At 49.5% G+C, this 20,220-nt stretch overlaps 2 protein-coding genes across 3 annotated transcripts in view; one reads left to right on the plus strand and one right to left on the minus strand.

Annotated features, from left to right (window-relative positions):
• Positions 1-482: 482 nt before the first annotated feature.
• MRPL14 (mitochondrial ribosomal protein L14) lies at positions 483-10,940 on the minus strand. The gene is made up of 3 exons (XM_065631828.1): positions 10,863-10,940; positions 3,342-3,435; positions 483-1,129 (listed from the first exon to the last, which is right to left on the minus strand). The coding sequence occupies exons 2-3, from the start codon at positions 3,413-3,415 to the stop codon at positions 763-765; spliced, it is 441 nt and encodes a 146-aa protein (XP_065487900.1). The 5' UTR covers positions 3,416-3,435; positions 10,863-10,940; the 3' UTR covers positions 483-762.
• Positions 10,941-10,997: 57 nt separating this feature from the next.
• The window catches only part of TMEM63B (transmembrane protein 63B), a 49,355-nt gene continuing 40,132 nt past the window's right edge, over positions 10,998-20,220 (plus strand). Inside the window, exon 1 of one of the 2 annotated variants that reach the window (XM_065631179.1) lies at positions 10,998-11,124. The gene's annotated coding sequence lies outside the window, so the exon portion shown is untranslated. The remainder of the gene's footprint in view (positions 11,125-20,220) is intronic. The other variant, XM_065631178.1, reaches the window with a different exon arrangement.

Raw genomic sequence — 20,220 nt, forward strand, 5'->3', positions numbered from 1 at the left:
CAGCCGCTCCTCATCAGACTTGTGCTCCAGACCCCTCGTCAGCCTCGTCGCCCTCCTCTGCGCTCTCTCCAGCACCTCAATGTCTTTCTTGTAGTGAGGGGCCCAAAACTGAACACAGGATTCAAGGTGAGGCCTCACCAGTGCTGAGTACAGTGGCACAATCACTTCCCTAGTCCTGCTGGCCACACTAGTTCTGATACAAGCCAGGAGGCTGTTGGCCTCTTTGGCCACCTGGGCACACTGCTGGCTCATATTCCTCCTAAAGACTTTTCTCAGGCAAAGATCTAGAAAGTAATCTTTTTATTGAATATGCCCAAGGCACCAATAGTTCATTATATCTCTCTTCTATTCCATTACATGTGAATCCATTTTGTAGACCCCAGTGTCATTGGGCTAGGGACTGCGCTTTGTGTCTTGCTCCTGGGAACTGGAAAAGGCAGACATAGGGAAAAGAGTGCATAAGCAGTACAAATCAAGAAGGATTTTCATGTTCTCATTTAATGATTAGAGGCCAAATTAACATCACAGCAGTAAGAGTGAAGGACCATTTCCCTAGCACACTGCAGAAGTTCTGCGCAACAAACCAACCTTATTTTGGAGAAAAACAAGATATATCAATATTTAAACTAGTTGTTTGTAATTCTTAAACAGGAAGAGAGACTCTTGATAAACCTCAACGTTTTCACATTTCACCACTTCCTCGAAAAGGACCAAGGAACAGCTAATGTATGAAACAGGATTGCCAGAAACCTGTCTTAGCCTTCACACAAAGTTGCGGGCAATGGCCAATACTTTGGAGAACTCTCCTTCTCTCTGTCGCAGGATATAGGGTATTGGTGTTTTTATTCTAGTCCCTATTGGATTTCCATTGTCTTCTATGAGTACCACATTGTTGGAATCAAATCTAGGTGTCATGGTGGGGCCAGGCATCTTGTGCCCTACAATCAAAGCCTTCTTCTTTTCTCCTTTGATAGCCAGAAGGATCTTATCTCCTACTTTGCCAACTCCGGTCTTGTTATACACGTGGATACATTTTGGTGGTCGGTGGTACGGCGTGTTCCCCAAGGCACTGTTGTCCACCACTCGCACGCGGGTGAGCTTCTGTATTGCTCGGGATGCTCCAGTGATACTAGCAAAAGACAGGAAAGAATGAGACAGATCTTCTCAATAATCCTTGGAGAGCAAACGCAAACCCAGCACAGGATCTTGTCATTACACAAACCACTTGGAAGGCGCCAGCAACAAACACAAATCATATGGGTGACACATTGACTGCATTCAATGTGCTCTTTGAAAGCCAGATGCAACATTGGGCTTTGCACACTCTTTACTAAATGTGAAACATAAGACCACCATTCTACTCTGGAACACAACTAGAAGACGGCGTGAAGACTGGCTTGCATTTACCGGGCTTTTTAGCAACTGCAGATGATTCCATTCAACTCCAATTTACAAGCAAAAAAAAAGTGCTTGCTTCTGCTACAAGCAGCCTACCTGGAAGCTGAGACTCAAGTCAGGCTCTTTCAATCTTGTACACAGTCCCCAGCAATAAGGACTTTTCTGACCAATCATCAGTGAAGTCTATGAGGGTCTCCTGTCTTATTCTGCTCTCAGTGAGACCTCTGAGGTCCTGCTGTGGCTGTGATAAGCTGCCACCAACTGCAATCTAACAGACCATCAACTTCCCCATGTGGGAGGAGCCCAGAAAGACGCAGTCTCTTCTGTATCTGTTTGCTCTGTGCAATTATCAGGAGTAAGAAACAACAGAAATAAACTGCAAGTTGTTAGATGTGACTCTGAATATGCCTGGTAACGGCAGGAAAAACTGAGAAGAAATTCAACCTCCCTTTCAGGAATGGCTATTCTTTCATCCAGTAAGCTCAAATTCAACTGATTTGTTGCTTCTCTTCAAAGGACACCCAAACACAGACAATTGGAAAAGCAGGAAGATCCTTTCTACTGGTAAACAACTGCTTTGCAGTAAGATACTGGAAACCTGCTGGCCAGACAGCTGCAGGAATGCCAAACTGCTGTCAGCTGAACTGCTCAAATAGACAGCACATGGAGTCAACCTAACCATTCACCTTGTTTTGCAGAGCAGCAACGTACAGTAAATACAGACCAATGGGGACCAGCAGCCCTTCTTGAAGACAAAGGACCTGTATTTGCAATGCTGCCTAAAACAAGAGCGAGCCACGCCCTGTGTATCAAACACAGTGTGGATGGACATCAGTTGCAGCAGACATTTTTACATGTAGTTAGGGAAGGCCGGCTGCATCAGTCTGCGTTATTCTTAACTGCTCCAGAGGTCCAGTTCTGACTTTCAAGATTTATTTCCCACAGCAGGTGCCTATCCCAGCCTTCCCCTATAAGCAGACATCTCTCTTCTCTCTCAGAAGTTACCTCTGCAAAAAAACCTACCACATCCAAAGCAGGCCCACCACAAAGGAAAGGTTTCCCCATTAAGACTGCTGATGTCCTCCAGTAGCACTGCTCCCCTCTGTGGACTTGGCCTTCCTCTCGCTGTCCATGTATATAAATCCTTTAAATGTCTACTGGGCAATGCTCTCGTGCAGTCCATTTGCAGAAAAAACCAGTAAGACTTAGATACCTCCTTGAGATAGCTCATGGGACCATCACACAACCTAGCCCTAAGCATTGTTTTAATCCCCTCTCTAGACCAGAGTCATGTGAATTACTATTCTCACCCTATAAACTGAAGCCCTGACCCTTCAAAGAGCTGTATGCTAGAGATTCCCCATACCCGCACCGAGTGCACCATGGGATTAGGCTCTAAGCTTTGTGCAAGGCACTGTAAAACATGAGGTCCATAAATTTAAGAAGCTTTAAATGCCTTGAGCCTGGAACAAGGACCTAAAGAAAAAATAACAAAACAGACACTGTTAATGCAGAAAGCAAGATTTTTTTCAGGTTACTCTTGCTCTAAATAGCTGAAATTATAAACTCTGGAATAATTTTAAACATGTAATTGGCTTTACATCAGCAGGAGTTGGCTGCTGCTTTTTTGGACTTGGGTGGGAAACAGAGTCACTTTAAACTTCTGCTTGCAGACCCTTGCAGCACCCTCAAAGGCCTAAAAGCCTCCTTACAAGCATACAAAAACGCAGAGTTCAGACAACACTCAGACTGCCAGGAAATCTGTTGTTGTGTTTGGGCTGACTTTACAACCTGTGAAGAGACAACTATGAAATGTTGTTGTATTATATTATCCTTTTTGAATGAAAAATACTGTATCTTATGCTTGACCTACTTAACAACATCTCTTTCAATCTGGAAATTCTCTCAAGAAGATAAAAGCAAAAGCAGGATTTGAAAATTACCTGAAGTGTCGCTGAATCACTGCGCTGCTTAGATGGGTTAAGGATAAACCCAATTGCTGAGTCAAGAGAGCCATCTGGATTCTGGTAACCCACCCTGCATAAGAAACAAGAAAATTATGAACCCTGGAAAATGGACAGAATTTTTTTGCTTCCTTTCCCTTACATGAATCACACACTGGAGCCTCAGCACCTCTTTAGAAGTTGCAATCCACAGCACACAGAGTGGTAACAGCATCCGATCAACAAACCCTGCTTGAATTCAGCAGACAACATAATTCAGATGCGTATACTACAAAGCTGGATTCAGTACTGTTCCACTGCAGTTTCCTGTGTACAGAGGTAAGGGCCCTTCTGCAGGCACTGTGAACCATGTAACAACAAGCAGGTTTGAGAATCCTGGATGTGAACTGAGTTTCTAAATTAGAGGCCACAGTGACCAGTAAAAGCTACCATAGTTTTTTGTAAAACGTACTGACATTACCTATAAAACCAAGAAAAAGCCAGAGACACTCTGCAGACTGGAATCAGAGCTTCAGGAAACAATTTGCCAGGCAAGGGACAAAACCAAACACCACTGGTGAGGGCATGTTCCCCTTCAGCACACACATGGTGCTCAGCAGCCTGTGTTTAGAGACCAGAATCAAACCTATGCCAACCTTGTCCTGTTAAGGCCACCCAGATGAAACAATTCCCTGTACCTTTACGATGCTCGCTCAACCCAAGGTGAACCACCCCTCACCTGCAGCAGTGCTGGGTTACAGGGCAACCTCTGAGTGAGTTCACCACCTCCTCTTCCCTGACTACATCTATGGGGGTTCCCTCACCTCATTCTGTCAGACCGATGGGGAGCAGCTTGCACGCACAATTGCAAAGGCTTTGCTGAACCCAGATCCATTTGCCAGACATCAGCGAGGGAGCAATGACCCAGGCAGCCATGCCAGCAGATCCAAGCGAAGCGATAAAACAATGTGGACCTAGAGCCAGTCCTCTTTCAGGCCAGCTAAGGTAGAACTAAGACTTTCCGTCAGACTGCAACTACCGTGGTGTGACATTGCTTGCTTAGGCCTTGGCAGTGTAAGCAACACATGCTCCACTTCCTTCTAAAGTAAACAATAAAAATACATCGACCTCCTACCTCCCTTTGCCAGTTCTGATGAGCTCAGGGCCAAACTGTAGCAGTACATTGTAAAGCAATTTTCTTAACTTTTATTTTAAAACCAAAGCTGACCTAACTTCTCCAGGAAGAAAAAAAACGCCCACAGAGCCTTTGACAGGCAATGCCATAGCTGTGCTTACTACAACCAAGTAAAGCCCTGGCTAAATTTTCACTCTTTATTGTTTTTATTTCTCCCCAATGTGTTTGCTTACTTGGGGATGTATTTTTTAGGATTTGCAGTTGTTCTACAGAGCAAGCATTACCTGATAGCAGGACAAGAAACTCTGGAGATGTGCACCACGGCAATTTTGTAGCAGTGCTCCCTGAGCAGAGCACACAACATCTGGCAAACTATCTCACCTGTCACACAGGTTTGGAAGAGATCAGCAATAGTTAAAGCTTGCATTTATTTCTAAACAAAGCCACTTTTCCATGGGGTAGAAGATCTCCAAATGAATTCAGAGTTTTACTTCAGAGCCCACCTGCACTGTTTCCTCTCTGAAATGCGATTCCAAGAAGGCTGTGTTTTTGCCACAGCTCCTCACCTAGCTGTGTGATCCACACGAGAACAAGGCCCTGTGTGTTTACGGCACTGCTGGCAATCAAGGTCCAGTTACCCAGGCCTTGCTGCTGCTAGGGTTTCTAAACAAGTTCAACTACTCTGCCTTGCTGTAAGCCTCCCCGTGCCGGCAGGGAGGACAGCCTGTGCCCCGTTTCTACGCTTGGGTCTACTGCTTCCCGTGTGAAACTCAAACCTGGTGGGTAACACTGCTCCGACTTCCTCCAGAGGCTTTGGATCCCTCTAGAAAACCCAAACCAGCAGCAGCAAGTTGGCCTCCCTGTTGTCTTTGATGGACACTTTGATGAACGGTCCATCTGCCACCGACACCTCTGCCTCTATTCCCCTGGCAGGCGTAGTGGCCTCAGTGGCAGGAAAAGACAGGCTGCTCATCCTCACCGCTACAGAAGACCGATAGAAGAGGTCTGTTGGCTAGTGGCAGGGACAGGCACAGGCCCTGCCCACTGTCAGAGGGACATCAAGGCCACGACCAGCACAGCTGGCTGTGCGTAGGACCGTGCGTCAGAGTCCTACAGCGCTGCCTGAACTCTGAGCTCACTCCCCACTCTGGGGAGGAGTCACCGTTTGTCTCTGCCCTGTGGCAGCAGTGAAGGTTTGAAGTCACAAAACTACCGGCAGAAGCACCAACAGCGTTAAGCATCCAAGGATTGTTTATTTTTCCAGATGACTCAGTGACCCCTTCTTTGCTAAGAATTATTCCTCGGCACATTAAGATGTGTCACAAGCTAAGAAACTTCATATGATTGATTATTTGGTATGAAGCATCCTGTTAGGAACTGAGTAAACAGGGGGGATGCTTCCAATTAGCAGGACAGTTTGGGGTGGAGGGAAGAGAAGAATGCACCTGTGACATGGAGCATGCAAGGGTGCAAGTGGGTTCACCTAGAGTGAATCACACCTTCAGCTGCTGTAACATGCCAGCTTCCCTCCTAGAAAAAGATACCCAATAGTTTGAGTCTGTGCTCCTTAACCAGAGCCAGTCCGGACTTGCTCCCTCTGTGGCTGTAAACAGAGCACTTCGTCTCCTCCGCCCTCAGTTTTCCCCTCTGGGGAGCGGCTAATTACTAAACTAAACTCCAAAGGGCAGGGAAGCCACTCGCTCTGCCACAGTGGGTGCTGCCACACGAACGCTCCGAGTTGGTGCCAAAGCTGAAGAGCCGCTATAAAGCGAAGAAAGCCACCGGCCCCAGCACAGCCAGCACTTCTCTCCTTCCCAGCGCTGATGCTGCCTCACACCAGAAGGCTTTGAAAAGGCTCCAAGGAGGCTGCACATAGCACTGGCACAGGGAACGCAGGTGCCCCGAGTTTGCTTCTGAAGGTGGCTCTCCCAGGGTTGCCTCTGAGCAGCCTGCAGTGCTCGGACGTCTGTGGGAAGAGTAATCCCATAACCCTCAAGCACAGGAAGATTTGTGGGAGTTCCCAGACATCTGCTGTCAGTATTGCCCAACTGATAGGAGCGCACCCTGCAATACCCTGGACCAGCAAAACACCACCGCTGCTTAGTACTTAGTCACTAATACACTCCTGACCAAGGAATTATCTTGGAAGGGACTTTTGGAGGTCATCTATTCCAATCTCCCCCTCAAGCAGGATTAATTTCCAAGTTCTTCATGCCAGGCAAGAGCAGTATTTAAACAGACACTGCCCTAAAATGAAAGGCCCAACACAAATACAACTATTGATATAGCACAGATAACAGGTAGCTGCACCAAAGCAATGCTAAAGAACCATGCAGAGCAACCTCTGTGCAACTCCTGCCCTGCTGCCCCTAAATTCTAGCAGTGGCTTTATCTCATGATTAGAGAGACTAATTTCTTAAAACCAGAATTGTAGAGACTCTTTGCTTCTCTCTGCTCCACGTATCAGTTAGAAGTTAGCACAGACCTCAGAACGAGTTCAGAGTAAGATTCAGAAAGGGTGAAGGAGACTGTTAATCAAATATTTGTTAAAATGACCCAATTTCTACTTCACTGAATAAGCCTGAGCATGCAACAAGCTGCTGCAGCAAACACTCCCTTCTCAAGGGCCCTTCAGCCATACCCATTCAGTGCAACAGGCCGACATAAAATTCCAACACCATACAACAAAGGAACTCTTCATCAGTTATAAACCTCTGGAAGTTATTTACCTACCACACCATTTTCAAGTGCCATACTAAAGCCACCACCTTCACCATTTTCCTTTGAGATTAAAGAACTAACATATTTACTGCAATCTTGAGTGGTTTTTGAATGGAGGAGTTCTGGAAAATTTCATCCCAGCTAACAGAAGCGAGCCACAGAGAATATTTTCATCAAATGCATGCAAACACGTGAGTAAACCACCTCAAGGAGCTGATACAAAGCAAGGACATCTTCCAGATAAAGAGGACAGGATTACATGCTCACTTTGAAGCAACGTCAGGGCACACGGTACCAAGAAAGGAAGCCCTGTGCCCCCCCAACACACAGTTCCATCGCCTCCCTTATGCTGGCTCCAGCATTCATGTAAATCAGTCACAGTCGCCAGCTAGATCAGTTCCCTGATCCAACTCATCCCGCGGTCGCACAAATGCTGGTGTGAGGGAATATGTCAAAACACAACACCAGGACTTCTCCTTTTACTGCCAACCCAGACTTGCATCGTGACAGCATCTCCAGAGAAACACTGGAGGATCTGGACATGAAAGGATCTCTTTCAGCAAAAATACTGATGTGCTTCACAAGAATGGTCTGTATGAATCTGCACTATAAACGCAGCCATGGGAGCACTAAAAAGGTCTGTGCCTGAACACTCAAGAGGCCAGTCCAATGGCTCTAACCAAGTTTTTATCAGTGGTTTATACCCTAAAAAATAGTCAAGGTGCCATTCTTAGCCTGCCTGCATCCTAGAGTACTTTTAAATAGTGTCGTTACCTAGCAATCCAGTAGTACTTTCCTTTTTAATCAAAAGTTTTGGAAATGACACCTGCTCCCTATATTGCCCTCAAGATCTGCAGTTCCACAATCATGCAGCTCTTTCTTTTCCTTCTTTCTGCTAGTAACTCATCCACACAAACAGGTTCCAGGGAAAACCAGTGGATGTTGCATGACAAATGCTGAGGCCTACTACCCAAAGCTTGCTGTCAAACATACAAAATAAAACAGGGAAAAATGTTCTTCACTTTAGTAGTTGTAACCTGATTTGCACAGTCAAACAGTAAAGGCAAATATCTCCTTTATTCTAAGAGAACGAAACAGCCATGCTCTAGGCACCACAAAGATTTGAACTGCATCTGTCATCCACCATTATAACACAGGAAATAAATCGAAGACAACATGCATGATGCAAATACCTAAACCCCTACTCTGTCACTGCAGGTTTATTTATAGACCGTCTGCCAGGGTGAGCTGCAAGAGCCAACTGTGAACTATAGGACTCAATCCATTCACAGCTCTCCTCGTAAAGGAAACTATGTGATTAAGAGCTTGTGTGCGTTAAAAATACACAAGATATTCATTACCAAGACATAATTGGTTTTACATTAATGACAGCCAGAAAGGCTAGGATTCACAAAGAGGAATTAAGTCTTTTCGAATTCCATTTATGAATAGGATTAGCTATTAAACAGGATATTTATTGATCTATGTTACCAACAGAAACTCATTACAGGTACATCTGTTAACAATTTTGAAGGAAAAAACACTAACCTCATTTTCCAGATCAAAATCAGGAAAGGCAGATTAAAAAAAAAAAAAAAAGAGCTGAATACCTTTAATGGAAAACTTACTTTGGACATTTTAAGTATCCACAACTCCCAACTCTAAGGTGCTTATGGCTCTTATCATTCTAGTATCCAAGCACCTTAAACTATGCTATATATTCATATTCACAGCACTGTAATAAAATAGGAAGGGATTATTCCTAGTGCACCAGCAGGAAATTAAGCTACAGAGAGGAAAACTTCCTGAGTGAGGTGAAAGGAAAGGAGCAGCAGAGCAGGTACCTAGCTCCAGAAGCTCTGCTCTGGTACGGTCTGTGGGACTGAAGTGCAGCAAGGTCCCCCCACTGCTTCTGCCTTCCAGAATCACACGTGGATTCAGAGAACTGCCCACATTCCCATAACTTTGTGCTGTTATCACCTCTCAAATGTATCTTTACTATTTCTAAAAGTACCGAGGTCTCAGTAACAGGCCAATAGGTGGCAAGCCACAACACCACATTCTGTTCCCAGCCCCAACCTGGGTGACCAGGTCCCAACCACCAAGTCGTGATCACAAACCAGATAGCAGTAACCATGCCAGGGGGGAGTTGTGGCAGGGAGAAGCACACAAACAAGAAGGAAGAGAAGGTGGAGAACTGTGGCTCAATGATAAAAAAAACTCAGGAACCACTGGCCTAGGCTAGTTGTTCACAGAACAAAGAACAATAGTGGCTCTAGGTCTTCCTGATAAAGCTACACCAGAAAAGGATGCCCAATACAGACAGAATTCAGGCCTAAGAGAAACCTAACCTAGAGACAGAGGCACACAAAGGCCACCTGCATCTTTGCTGGAATAAGCCTTGCTTTTCACTCAAAAACTTCCCTTAAATCAGTTTCTTTCCTTCCAAACAAGACCCTCCCATGTAAGCTTGAGAAGCTTTTGAACCAGGCAAGTGAATGCAGCTCAGATGAGTACCTGTGTCCTGGTTTTATAAGGGCTGGCTGCACATTTGCTTTTACTACAAGGAGCAAGTCTTTCATGCTTATAAGAAACCTGTCACGCAGTCTGCTTCCCCAAGTTGCCTCCCCTTACTCACCGGACCTCCAAAAGAGTTTTTTGGAGAACAACCAGCAAAGCGCAGACTAGCACCCACACTTCCTGAGTCCCTGTGACACACACCAGTAAACGCTGCACTTGTCAGGACGCAGGAATTTTGGTCCAACTTTGCTGCATGACTACTCATACCCACACAAGGATAATCCCACCAGCACAACCCCCCGTGAATTCTGAAGCTAAGAAAGGCTCTGAAGGACACATGTGCAGGAGTGCCAGAGAGTGTTTTCCTCCTCCTCCAGGCCAGACTGCTGGTGTACAGGCCGAGCACCACGGGAGCAGAGGCTGCTGTCTGCCAGAGAGGCAAGATCAGCCCATCAGCAGTGCCATGTGTGCAGGTGACACACATGCTCCAGGCTCTGCACCACCCAGGCTCTGTGTCCCAGCTGCTTATGCAAGATGTCACAACTATCTGCCCTGCCGTGTGCTGCTCAACCCACATGCCATCTTCAGGGCCAGCATTTCTCAGTCTTTTTAGAGCATGCCCAAGGTTTAGAGGTTTCAGGCCCTTGGCACAGAGCAGCAGCAACGCCTGCAAGCGGCTCCTTACGAGGCACGGGCAGCACGGCCGGTGCCCGGGGGACGGGCGGACCCGGACATCGCGAGCGCCGCAGGGCCCACACCGAGCACGGCAGCCACGGCCCGCTCTCGCCCAGCGCCCGGGGGCTGAAGGGGGACCGGCCTGCGCCCCGAGCGGCTCGGACACGGAGCCTGGCTCCGGGCAACAGCCAGTACCCCGGGAGCAGCCTGGCCCGGCGGCGGGGCAAGGCCGCCCACAAGCCGCCGGGTCCGCAGGCCGCGGCCGGCCCCGCCCGGGAGGCCTGAGGCCCCGCGACGACGGCGCCGCAGCTCAGGGGCGGGGCGCCCGCTGCCGCACGGCTGCCCCGCACGGCTGCCCCGCCCGGCGCCCGCTCCCCACCGCCCCGGCCCGCCGCCGCTCCCAGGGCCGCCCGTGCCCCCCGCCCACACGGAGCGCAGGCCCCGGCCTCCCCGCACCCCCCACCGCGCACCTCCGACGGGAACGCGGGGCCTCCGCCCGACGGCCCGCGCGCACGCGCCGCACCGCCGGCCCCGCCCACCGCTGTGCGGGACCGGCGCCTCCGCGCCCCGCCCACCCGGGGCCCCGCCCCGCGCCGAGCCCAGCCCAGCCCAGCCGAGCCCAGCCGGGCGGTCGCCGCTGCCTCCCTTGCGCGGCGCGGTACCGCAGCGCCCGGCCCGGCGGGGCCAAGCGGAGCGGCAGCCCCGGAGGACCCAGTCCGCGCCTGGCACGGGGTAAGCGAGCCGCCGGTGCGGTGCGCGGCGGCCGCGGCTCCTCCAGGCCAGGCGGGCCCGGGGCCGCAACCCGTCGCCTCGGTGCTTGGGGGGGTCAACATCCGCGCCTCGGGCTCTCTGGAGGGAGGAGCGGGCCGGGCCGGGCGGTGCGGCCGTGGCGCGGAGCCCCGCAGCGGGGGCGGCCTGGGGCGGGGGGGGCGCCGCCTGCCATCTTTGGGCGGTGCGGAGCGGGGCGGGGGGCGCGCCGGGTGCGGCGGCTGCGGAGCGGGTCGGGTTCCCCCTCCCAGGGCTGTGTGGCAGCGGGGCGGCTCGGGGCAGCGGGGCGGCTCGGGGCTGTGGGGCTTCTCGCCCGCTTCCCGGGTGCCCGTCCTCCGCCGTCCCTCGGCTCGTCCGCCGCTGGGCGGTGGGGTTTCCGCACCACGGGGGTCGGTGCAGCCGTTTCTGCGGGGCGGCACCGGCTACCTTCTCACCTGCGGTCGCCGTCGGGGGTGCTGAGGCACCTTTTGTGTGTGCTCGGTCTTGGAGAGCTGCCTGCCCTCCTCCCCGTTGCGTCTCTCCTCCAGGCACAGCTGTGACCGCGAGTTGCAGGGAGGCAGGAGGGATGTTTCAAGGGTGGGAACGGCAGGCAAATTTCTAATATCGCCTTAAATTTCTAATACTGCCTTGCCTTTGGTACCCTGGAGGGCTTAGCAAAGAGCTATCAGATGGGGCTTGTGTCCATGTTCATGCAGCCAAGCAGTCCCTTTCTGCTCTTGTCTTGATCACCAGCCCCTCCAAATCAGCAAGCCGTGGTTTTTCCTCCTGTCCTAGAGTGCACCCTGGATGTCTGTATGTAGCTACCTTCTGAAGGCATTGTGCCAAAAATCTGTGACGTGGTTGCAGTCAGCCTGGTGCCCGTAGCAGGTTTGAGAGCTCCCAGCTGGATGGAGACCAGGTGTTTGGGGAATTTGGGATTTTGGGCACCTCCCTTGCTCTTCCTTTGATAGCAGGAGTTGTAAGCAAAAGGCCTATCACTGCATGCTCAGGATGGCTAATTTGGTTGTGCATTGTTCGTGAGGAGCCCTCCACCCTCCATTTGTCTGTCGCTCTGGAAGTGTCCTGCTCTATCGTGTTCTCCTCTGGAGTAAGCACGCCTGGAAAGCCACAGGCTGCAGGGCAGGAGCATCCCATTAGCAGCGGTCACAAAGCCACTGAAGGGTTGCACGGCCTGAGTACCTCTCGTACCTCTTGGATGGTCCTGCAGTTGCCCCACCCAGGCGTGGGACAAAGACTTTGCAAGTACATTGCAGGGACCAGTACCCTTCTCATCCAAACACCTGTGCTGTGCGGTCCCTAATAGCTTTTTATTCTCTTAATGCTTCTGGGAGAGCGGAAAGCAAACCACTCAGCTCTTAACTGGAGAACTCCATTGAAACCAGAAATAGCAAAGCATTAAGGACGTTTCTTCTAATGACTGCAATTAGCTGGTATCTACTTAGGAAAGGCCTTTCTCATCTTGAGCCTTTTAGCAGTAGGAATACGCTGGCTTTACAGGGACGGAAGTCCTTTCTGCAGTCTTTACCTGGATACCATAGGAGCAAGATAAACATGAAAGAAGATGCCTTTGAGGGGGTTGGGAAGAGACTCCGGTTTGACTCATGAATATGTTTTGTTGCACTAAGTTTGCTCTATTTTTGTCTGTTCCTGTCTTCAGTAACCTTGGAAGGAACTGAAGCTACTGTATTTTCTGAGGGTGTCAGTTTTCTTGTCAAGAAGGCATTGCCATGAGGCTTTGCAATGCTCCATTCTCTTCCCCTTTGACCTGAGCTTTGTGCAATTATCCTGAAATGTCCTGAAGTCATGACCTGAGCCAAAAAAAGAAAAATACTGAGTGCTTTGCTTCTTGTTTGTTTTTGTTTTCCCTTCTGGGCTTTTAAAATATCCTTGGTTATATTTTTTAGCTTTCTTCAGCAATAAAATGGGCTAGAAACTTGTTTGTTTGCTTTTTTAAAATAAATTTTTACATTAAAAAAATATCCTCATGCAATAGCTTCATTCTGGGACCTAGGACTTCACGAAAAGCTCAGGTAGCATGAGATGCTCAATAAAAGCCTGTGAGCTGGCAGTGCCAAGGGTCTGCTTTTTATCTGTTGCTAATTGTGCTTTCCTTGAGCCGGGGATAGCTGGAATGCCTCGGATCATGGGGAGTCCCATAGCCTCCTGCCACCAACTCCTCTGCCACCCTCCCCATCCATACTAAGGTGCAAGCCCAGCCTGCATCCTTTTTGTGGGTGCCCCATCTCCGTCCTTGCGGCCAGGGTGACGCTGTGTGCTGGGGACCTGGGGGCTCTGCAGGCAGCACCTCCTGCTCCCAGGAAAGACAGCTGGGACCTGTGCTGTCTGACGTGAAGCCATGGGGTGCCTGCTCTTGTGCTGGAGGAGGCCCTGGGTGTAGGATACTCTGTTCAGTTTGCTGTTAATTAGAGACGGCGCTGGTTATGGATCCGGTGGCTGATTTGCATATCAAAGCATGTGAGAGCTCTGTGGTGGGTAATGGAGGCAGGGATGATAGGGCTTGCTGGAGGCTGGGGCCGGATCTTCCCCGGGGCTTTTCGTAGGACGTAGATGAGACAAGATGATGGAGGTGTTTGGAAAATTGAGATTGTCTACATGCCCTTGAATGACAGTACCATTAAGGCTTTTTTAATCTAGCAGCTGCTTTCCAGGGAGGTGGGAACCAAGGAGAGAGGGAGCAGTCCTTGGTGGCAGTCCCTTGGGCTGCTCCTGCCCTACCTCCTTTCAACCAGCGACAGCTTGCAGGGCAGCCCACTGTGTGCAGACCCCAGCAGCCCCACACTGCCCTCCAGCAGCTGTCCCCCCGGGCCGGCAGCTTCTGCAGCAAGCGGCCAGTGTGCCAGCCTGCAGAGGCCCCACTTGGAGCCTGTAGCAAAAGGGCAGGTTTGCTACCACCTGAACTGGCTCTGCGGGGCCCCAGGTCTTACTTGATGGCTCAGGAGCCATTGTGGGGAGAGCAGCGGAGCCTCGAATGCGGCACGGCCTCTGGGATGCTGTGTGAGTCAGAGGAAGGTTTGCCTGTATCTGGTCTCGGCAGAGCTGTCTCCTGCTCCTCCCAGCTCTGGAAACAAGCCTGGGGAACTCTGAGCTTGCTTGCAGCCTGGGCTGGAAACTGAAATGCAGGTTTCCAGCAGGCAGAGAGGGAGGGAATCCCTGTGTCCCTCTGCCACTTTGATCTTCACAAGTGCGTTACTAGTCCTGATGCTGTGGCTTTGAAGGACCATGACATGGGGCAGCCAACCTCTCTGAAGGTAGCTCTGTGTTCATTGTAGGCCTGCTCGTTGCCTGGAACTGCAGCCCTTGACCTCTCTCCCATGCCCTGTGCAGCTCAGGCTCTTGCTGGGAAGGACTCCTCATCTTGCCAGCCATATGGGGAGTTGGTGTGTGCAGGAGCTGCCTTAAGCATGACCTCCTAAGGAGGCATCTCTTCTGCCTGAAGCCCTTGTCCTGTTTGCAGTTCTCTGGCTTGCTTAGGGGAGTGAGTTTGGAGGGACAGGCCCGATGCATGGGCTAGAAAGTTGGTTAAAAGGAGAAAAACAAGAATCAAGAATGAAAAAGAAAAGCGCATGTGTGTACGCACTCTGCAACAGAGAGAGGGTGAGATTCGTGAAGCCGATGCTAAGCTTGTAGAGCAAAGGCTTGCAGTACGAAATGGCTTTTCTCTGAGCCTGCAGTTGGCACTGCCTTCTCGCTTCATGTCCTTCCAGCATAGAGCTGGGTGTCTGCCCTCTGCTCCAAATACAGATTAGATGTGGGAAGTCCTTCCTTGCTAAGTGTGAGATGCAGAGCATTTTCCTCTGTGCTTCTCTGCAGCTCTTACAGGGTTATCTTTGCATGCTTGTTACATGTTCCCCACATGTGATTGCTAAGCAGTGCTGGAAATGTATTGGTTCTCTCCATGGCTCTTGCACGTTGATATTGCCTGCCTGCTGTTTTCACTCTTCTGCTTTAAAGTCCCTTCCTCTCCAACTCTCATAAAGCCAAGTGGGGGAGTGGGAATGCTTTCCTGGTATCCCAGTGCTCCCCTTAGGCCAAGCTCTTATAGTGGCTACGCAGCTTGTATGGGCAAGATGGGGATCCTGCTGGCATAGCCCACTGCATCTTTTGAACAGGGTCTCCTGTTCTTGATGTGCTTTTGTCTAATTGTCGATGCCAGCAGCTTCTGCCCACATGGTTATTGTGCTGGGAAGAAAGAGTGGTCTTGTTTTATTCATGCTGTTTTTCCCCAGAGAAACTGGCAGTTGGTAGTACGGGTCTGGCTTAAAGGGAGGTTCTGAAGATTCCCATTTGCATTGCCTGATCAGGGAAACTGTGCTATTGCATTCAAGAAAGGGGCTGCATCTCTTAAGGGACTGTGTATTTGAAAGGCAGCACATTGCATCAGCACCAGGAGAAAGCAGTTGCAGGCAGGTTTAACGTCTGGCTGTTTTCAGCATGTTCTGCAATTGCTTTCCTGAACCACCACAACCGTGCTGCCTCTGAGCAGCGAGCCAAAAGAACCTCCCTCTCTTTGTCTGCCTGGAAGAGTGGCTGCTGTGGACCTTTCCCGCCTGGCCATTGCCTGTCACTCCCTAGAAGGACTATATGTTCCCAGAGCTACTCCTCCGAGTCCCTGTGTTGGGTGTGCTTGTCCTCTCGGCACCCCTGTCATTCTGTGTGCGGAGCAGTTGCTTGCTTTGACACCCCCTTCCCTTTCCCCTTGGGGTGTTCCCGCTGGTTTCCATGCAGGTCTCTGCTCCTGGCTCAGCACAGAGCATCGCTCTGCAGACAGCCAGCTGCCACCTCTGTGGCACCGGCTGTGACCTCTGGCTCTGTCACACCAACAAGGAGGCCAGCTGCTGTTGCTCTTGGGGAGGTGTTGTGCTCTCTCCTGTTGACCTGCATGGAAGAGCAGCTCTGACAGGTTCCCTTAGAGCATCCAGCTGTCTCACGATGTGTCGCTGACATGGGTCGGGGGGAGGGTGCTACTCTCACAAATATATTTTCTCACAAGAGTGCATTTAGCAGGACAGTTGTGTGTTGGCCTGGCCTGCTTTTGCTAATTAAACAGTGGCCTTTAGTAGGCTCTCAGGTCCCTTCAAAGCCAGAGGATGAGACAATCTTGGCATGATCTTGTACTTAAAGGAAACTCAGATGGCAGCAGGCCTTGTTTCCTTCTTGAAATAATTACCAGCATCTGATGTCTTCTACTTGGAAGTCAGAGAGAATCTGGCAGTGACACAGGCTGGGGAAGGTCTCTGCAGCTGACCTTGGGCTCTTGAGCCAAAAATTTAGTGCCTTTGGGTCCCAAGGAAGACCTTGAAAGGGATTCATCCCTCAACTCCCTGTGCAAATGATCTAGATTCCCTTTGAGTGAAACCATTGGACCCTGGAGGCTCTCAGGTGATGCTGTTAAAGCTGACATCTTCTCCAGGATGACTGTGTATGCAAGTTGGTGGTTTGGTTTTGCTGGGTTCTTGTCTATGCTTGAGGCACAGACCTGGAAATGAATTATTATGTATCTGCTGAGCTGCAGTAGCTGCCCAGGGGCTCGCTATTACTCACAACACAGAAAAGGCAGCTTGAGTCAACATCAGTCGCAAAGTTATAAAGCGGGGAGGAAGGAACCATATTTGCAGTGGATGAGAAACTCAGTGTGAACTCTCAGCTAGGGCAGAAGTAGCCGGTGCAGCTACTGGGTAGAAGGAGGCTGCCTGGAAAAGAGGAACAAATAAAATGTGACAGTAAGAACTTGTGTCTTCACCTTGCAAAGAAGGTCAGGGCAGCAAGGTACTTAAAGGAGTTAATTTTAAAAAGTGAATCCAAACACAAGTCAGAACAGGTGACAAGACTATTTAGGTAATTTAGATGTGGTCATGTGGGCAAAGCCTTATGAAATTTCTGTGGAAGTACTTAAAGAATAGAAATACAGGGAGAAAGAATGGGACTACAACCAGCCTGTCTAAATAATCTGGAAAGAACAGTTAAGCAGTTAGTGTTTATCCTGTTAAGGAGGTGGGAGAATCCACTGATTAAAAATCCACTAGTGTGATTTTTATCTGGAACGTACCACATCAAGTCGGTCAATCCCTTTGCCTGAAAAGGTGGCTTGCCGAGTGGCTGAGCAGGGGTGATTGATGTAATAGATCTTGACTTAAACCTGTGTCACTGACCCAAGTGTCAGCCTCGTAAACAAATGAGAAAGGGGTAGGGGACAGGAGGCATCCATCAGGTTGGCCCATAACCAGTTGAAAAGCTGTATTCAAAAGGGTTCTATCTGATAAGGAGACCCTGACTAGGCAGAGCAGGGGAAAATGTTGGTATTACTGAAGTTTAGGAGTAAGATGAATTAGTGCTCTGCTGGGGAGGAGGAAAACACGAGGTAAACCTTGTGCCAAGCTGTATGAGGAGCAACACCTCTAAGATGCAGGAAGCAATTGATGTTCTCCTCAACACAGAAGAGGTGTTGCTGAAGGACCAGGCTCAGACGTAGGTGCAACCCTTGGAGAAGGATGTGCGCAAACAAGAGGGTATTCAGGAAAGCAACAGAAATTATTAAGTTATTTAGAAATATGGTGTGGGAGGAAGGATGAGAAGAACTAGGACTGTGTGGCCTGAGGAAGAAAAGACAGAAGAGGGAGCTTCATGATCTTCAAGGATGTACAGTAATGTACTTCTAGAAGACTGTAGTTGTGATGGACAGGGCAGGAAGTCACTCTACCTTTGATAAGGGAGTTCAGAATGTATGGTTTTCCATAATATCATTTGGGATAGCGAAGCAGGAGAGGAGGCTATCTTGAAGGGGCTTTTTGGTTTTTGTTTGTTTGTTTGTTTGGGGCTGGGGGTAGTTTGTTTTAGAACAAATTAGCCAAAAGTCTGTAGATATAGATGAGGTGCAGCTGGCTGTGCCGCAAGCAAAGAGTCTCACCAGATTACCTATTAAGGGCCCATCAGGCCTGGCAGTTTTGTGAAACATTTGACACCTGGAAAGGCAATAGTGAGTAGCCCTAGGATTGAGACTTTATTGCTGTAGGAGGTGGTGAGGAGACTGGTACTAAAATATGCTGTCTAAATCCAGTGTCAGTGCTCAGAAAAGGATGCTGAAAATTTGAAGAGAATGCAGAAGAGTTACAAGATAATCTGAGGGCTGGAGAGAAAGCTTTACGGTGAGAAACATAAGGAGATCAATCTCTTTGTCTGATCAAGGACAAGATTAGAGTGAGGCTTGGTTATCCTCTATAAGCGTAACATATCATTAGCTTGGTAGGGTAGAAATGCCAGGCCATGAAGAGTGGCAAGAAAAACCTGTGGTGAGATGCTGGGGCTGTGGTCACCTTCAGAGCCGTGCAGCCAGCTCTGCCTTCTCCTCTTACAGATGTGGAGGTCCCTGTCTTTGCCCATTGCCACTTTCTCAGTGCACCCCTGTTCTCTGGTTTCAAAGCTCTCCTTGTTCGTTGTTCCTGCCTTGGTAACTAAGCCCTTTCCTTGAGACTCGTCCACCTTATGAGGCACCTCCAGTAAAAAAAAAAGCACTAGTCTGGCCCCAGCTAATGTAGAGTGGTGCCCTGACAAACCTAAGCCCACTCTTCATGTGTGTGCCTCTGAAATGGTTCCCTGCCTCTCCTTGCCCCAGCCTGTCATCTACCTCAGAGTGATTTACACCATCCCTTCCCCTGTGGCACCTGGCTTCTTGGCCAAACAGGTACCTGGGAGCAGCCAGCACCTACCACCTCTCTAAACTGAGCACCCTAGCTGGTGAAAATGATGAATGAAACCAAATGTCACCCTTGCCACTGGTTTCTGCCAGCATGCAATCCAGCAGTCACTTATAGCTGCTGGTTTATTTAGGGTCATTACGCCCATTTTCAGTCCACAAGGTGATGTTTCTGCTTTACCCTGCTGAACAAACCTTGATAAGAGAGATTGGGCGAGACGCTGCAGCAGATGGCTCGCTAAAATCTTGCTAGATCCACAACTTCCCTTTCACCCACTAACGCCGTAGTGCTGTTAAAAATAAAGATGATCCAGTGTGCCTGACAGGATGTATCCCATGTAAATCCCTGCTGCCTGGTTCTCCTGGAACCTTGTGCTCTCATATCTTCACGTTTTGTCATCGCCTGGGGTAGCAGGGGAATTTCAAAGCTAGTAGATAGCTCCTGACTGTGGTTGTGAGTCAGGGGAAAGCCAAGGCTTTGATATACTTAAGAGAGAGGCAGTGAAAAACCTGCAGTGTTTCACTCCTTTATTTTGTTTTCTCTCAAGCTTTGTTCCATTTGATGGGAGCAGAGCATTGATTTGTAGGCAATAACCCTGGTCAGTGTTTGTGTCTTCCTCTGGGGAGTCAAGTGCTATATGGTGGAATGGCCTGAGATGTTCCAGAAGAGTCTTGTGGAGTAGCAGCCATAGCTCAGCTCTCTTCTGTTGGATATATGAGGTGAGGGATGCACCTCTGCAAATCAAAGGCATAGAAACATGGTATAATGGCAGTATTTGAGCATGGGCCGTGTCTGTAGGGTGCATTAGGTGCCTCCTTCGAAACACCTGCAGCCTCTTGTCTGCTTGAAGTATAGGACTGCCTGCTTTGATTGCTCTGCTGATACATTATTTTGGCAAAAATGCTCCTGCTTCCCAGTCTGGTTTTATTCCACCACCTCAAAAGACTTAGAAGCAGTTTTGCCAGTATAACTGCACCTCCATCAGCAGACTTATGCCTGTGGAGACACGTTGATCACTTGGATCTTTGCCTCTGTCTGACACAGCTGTGCTTGCAGATATCTGTGGGGCTGACTGGATCAAATAGGACCTCTAGTTGGAGCTCAGAAATCTAGGGAAGAGAAAAGGTGGGGCAATCAAAGTAGAGGAGGTGTGTGGTTTTAATGAGCCTGTTTTCAAAATACATGGGACGGACTGATGTCTGGGTAGGAAAGCAGTGCTGAAGTGTGTGGCTGGTAAATGGAGACCAAAGCAGATTTCGGACAGCGTGGAGAAAGAGGGCTTTGCTGTTTGGACTGCAGCGTGTATGCTCGGTCTCTTGTTGTTTGCACTGCATTTCTTGGAGCAAGA

The sequence above is a fragment of the Caloenas nicobarica genome, chromosome 3 (assembly GCF_036013445.1).
Source record: "Caloenas nicobarica isolate bCalNic1 chromosome 3, bCalNic1.hap1, whole genome shotgun sequence".
NCBI classification, from domain to species: Eukaryota; Metazoa; Chordata; class Aves; order Columbiformes; family Columbidae; genus Caloenas; species Caloenas nicobarica.

Coding starts and splice junctions, on each gene's coding strand:
- MRPL14 (XM_065631828.1), bottom strand. CDS start 3,415: ATGGCTCTCTTGACTCAGCAATTGGGTTTATCCTTAACCCATCTAAGC. Junction 1,130..3,341: donor GTGATTCAGCGACACTTCAG/GTAATTTTCAAA, acceptor GTCTTTTGCTAG/TATCACTGGAGCATCCCGAG.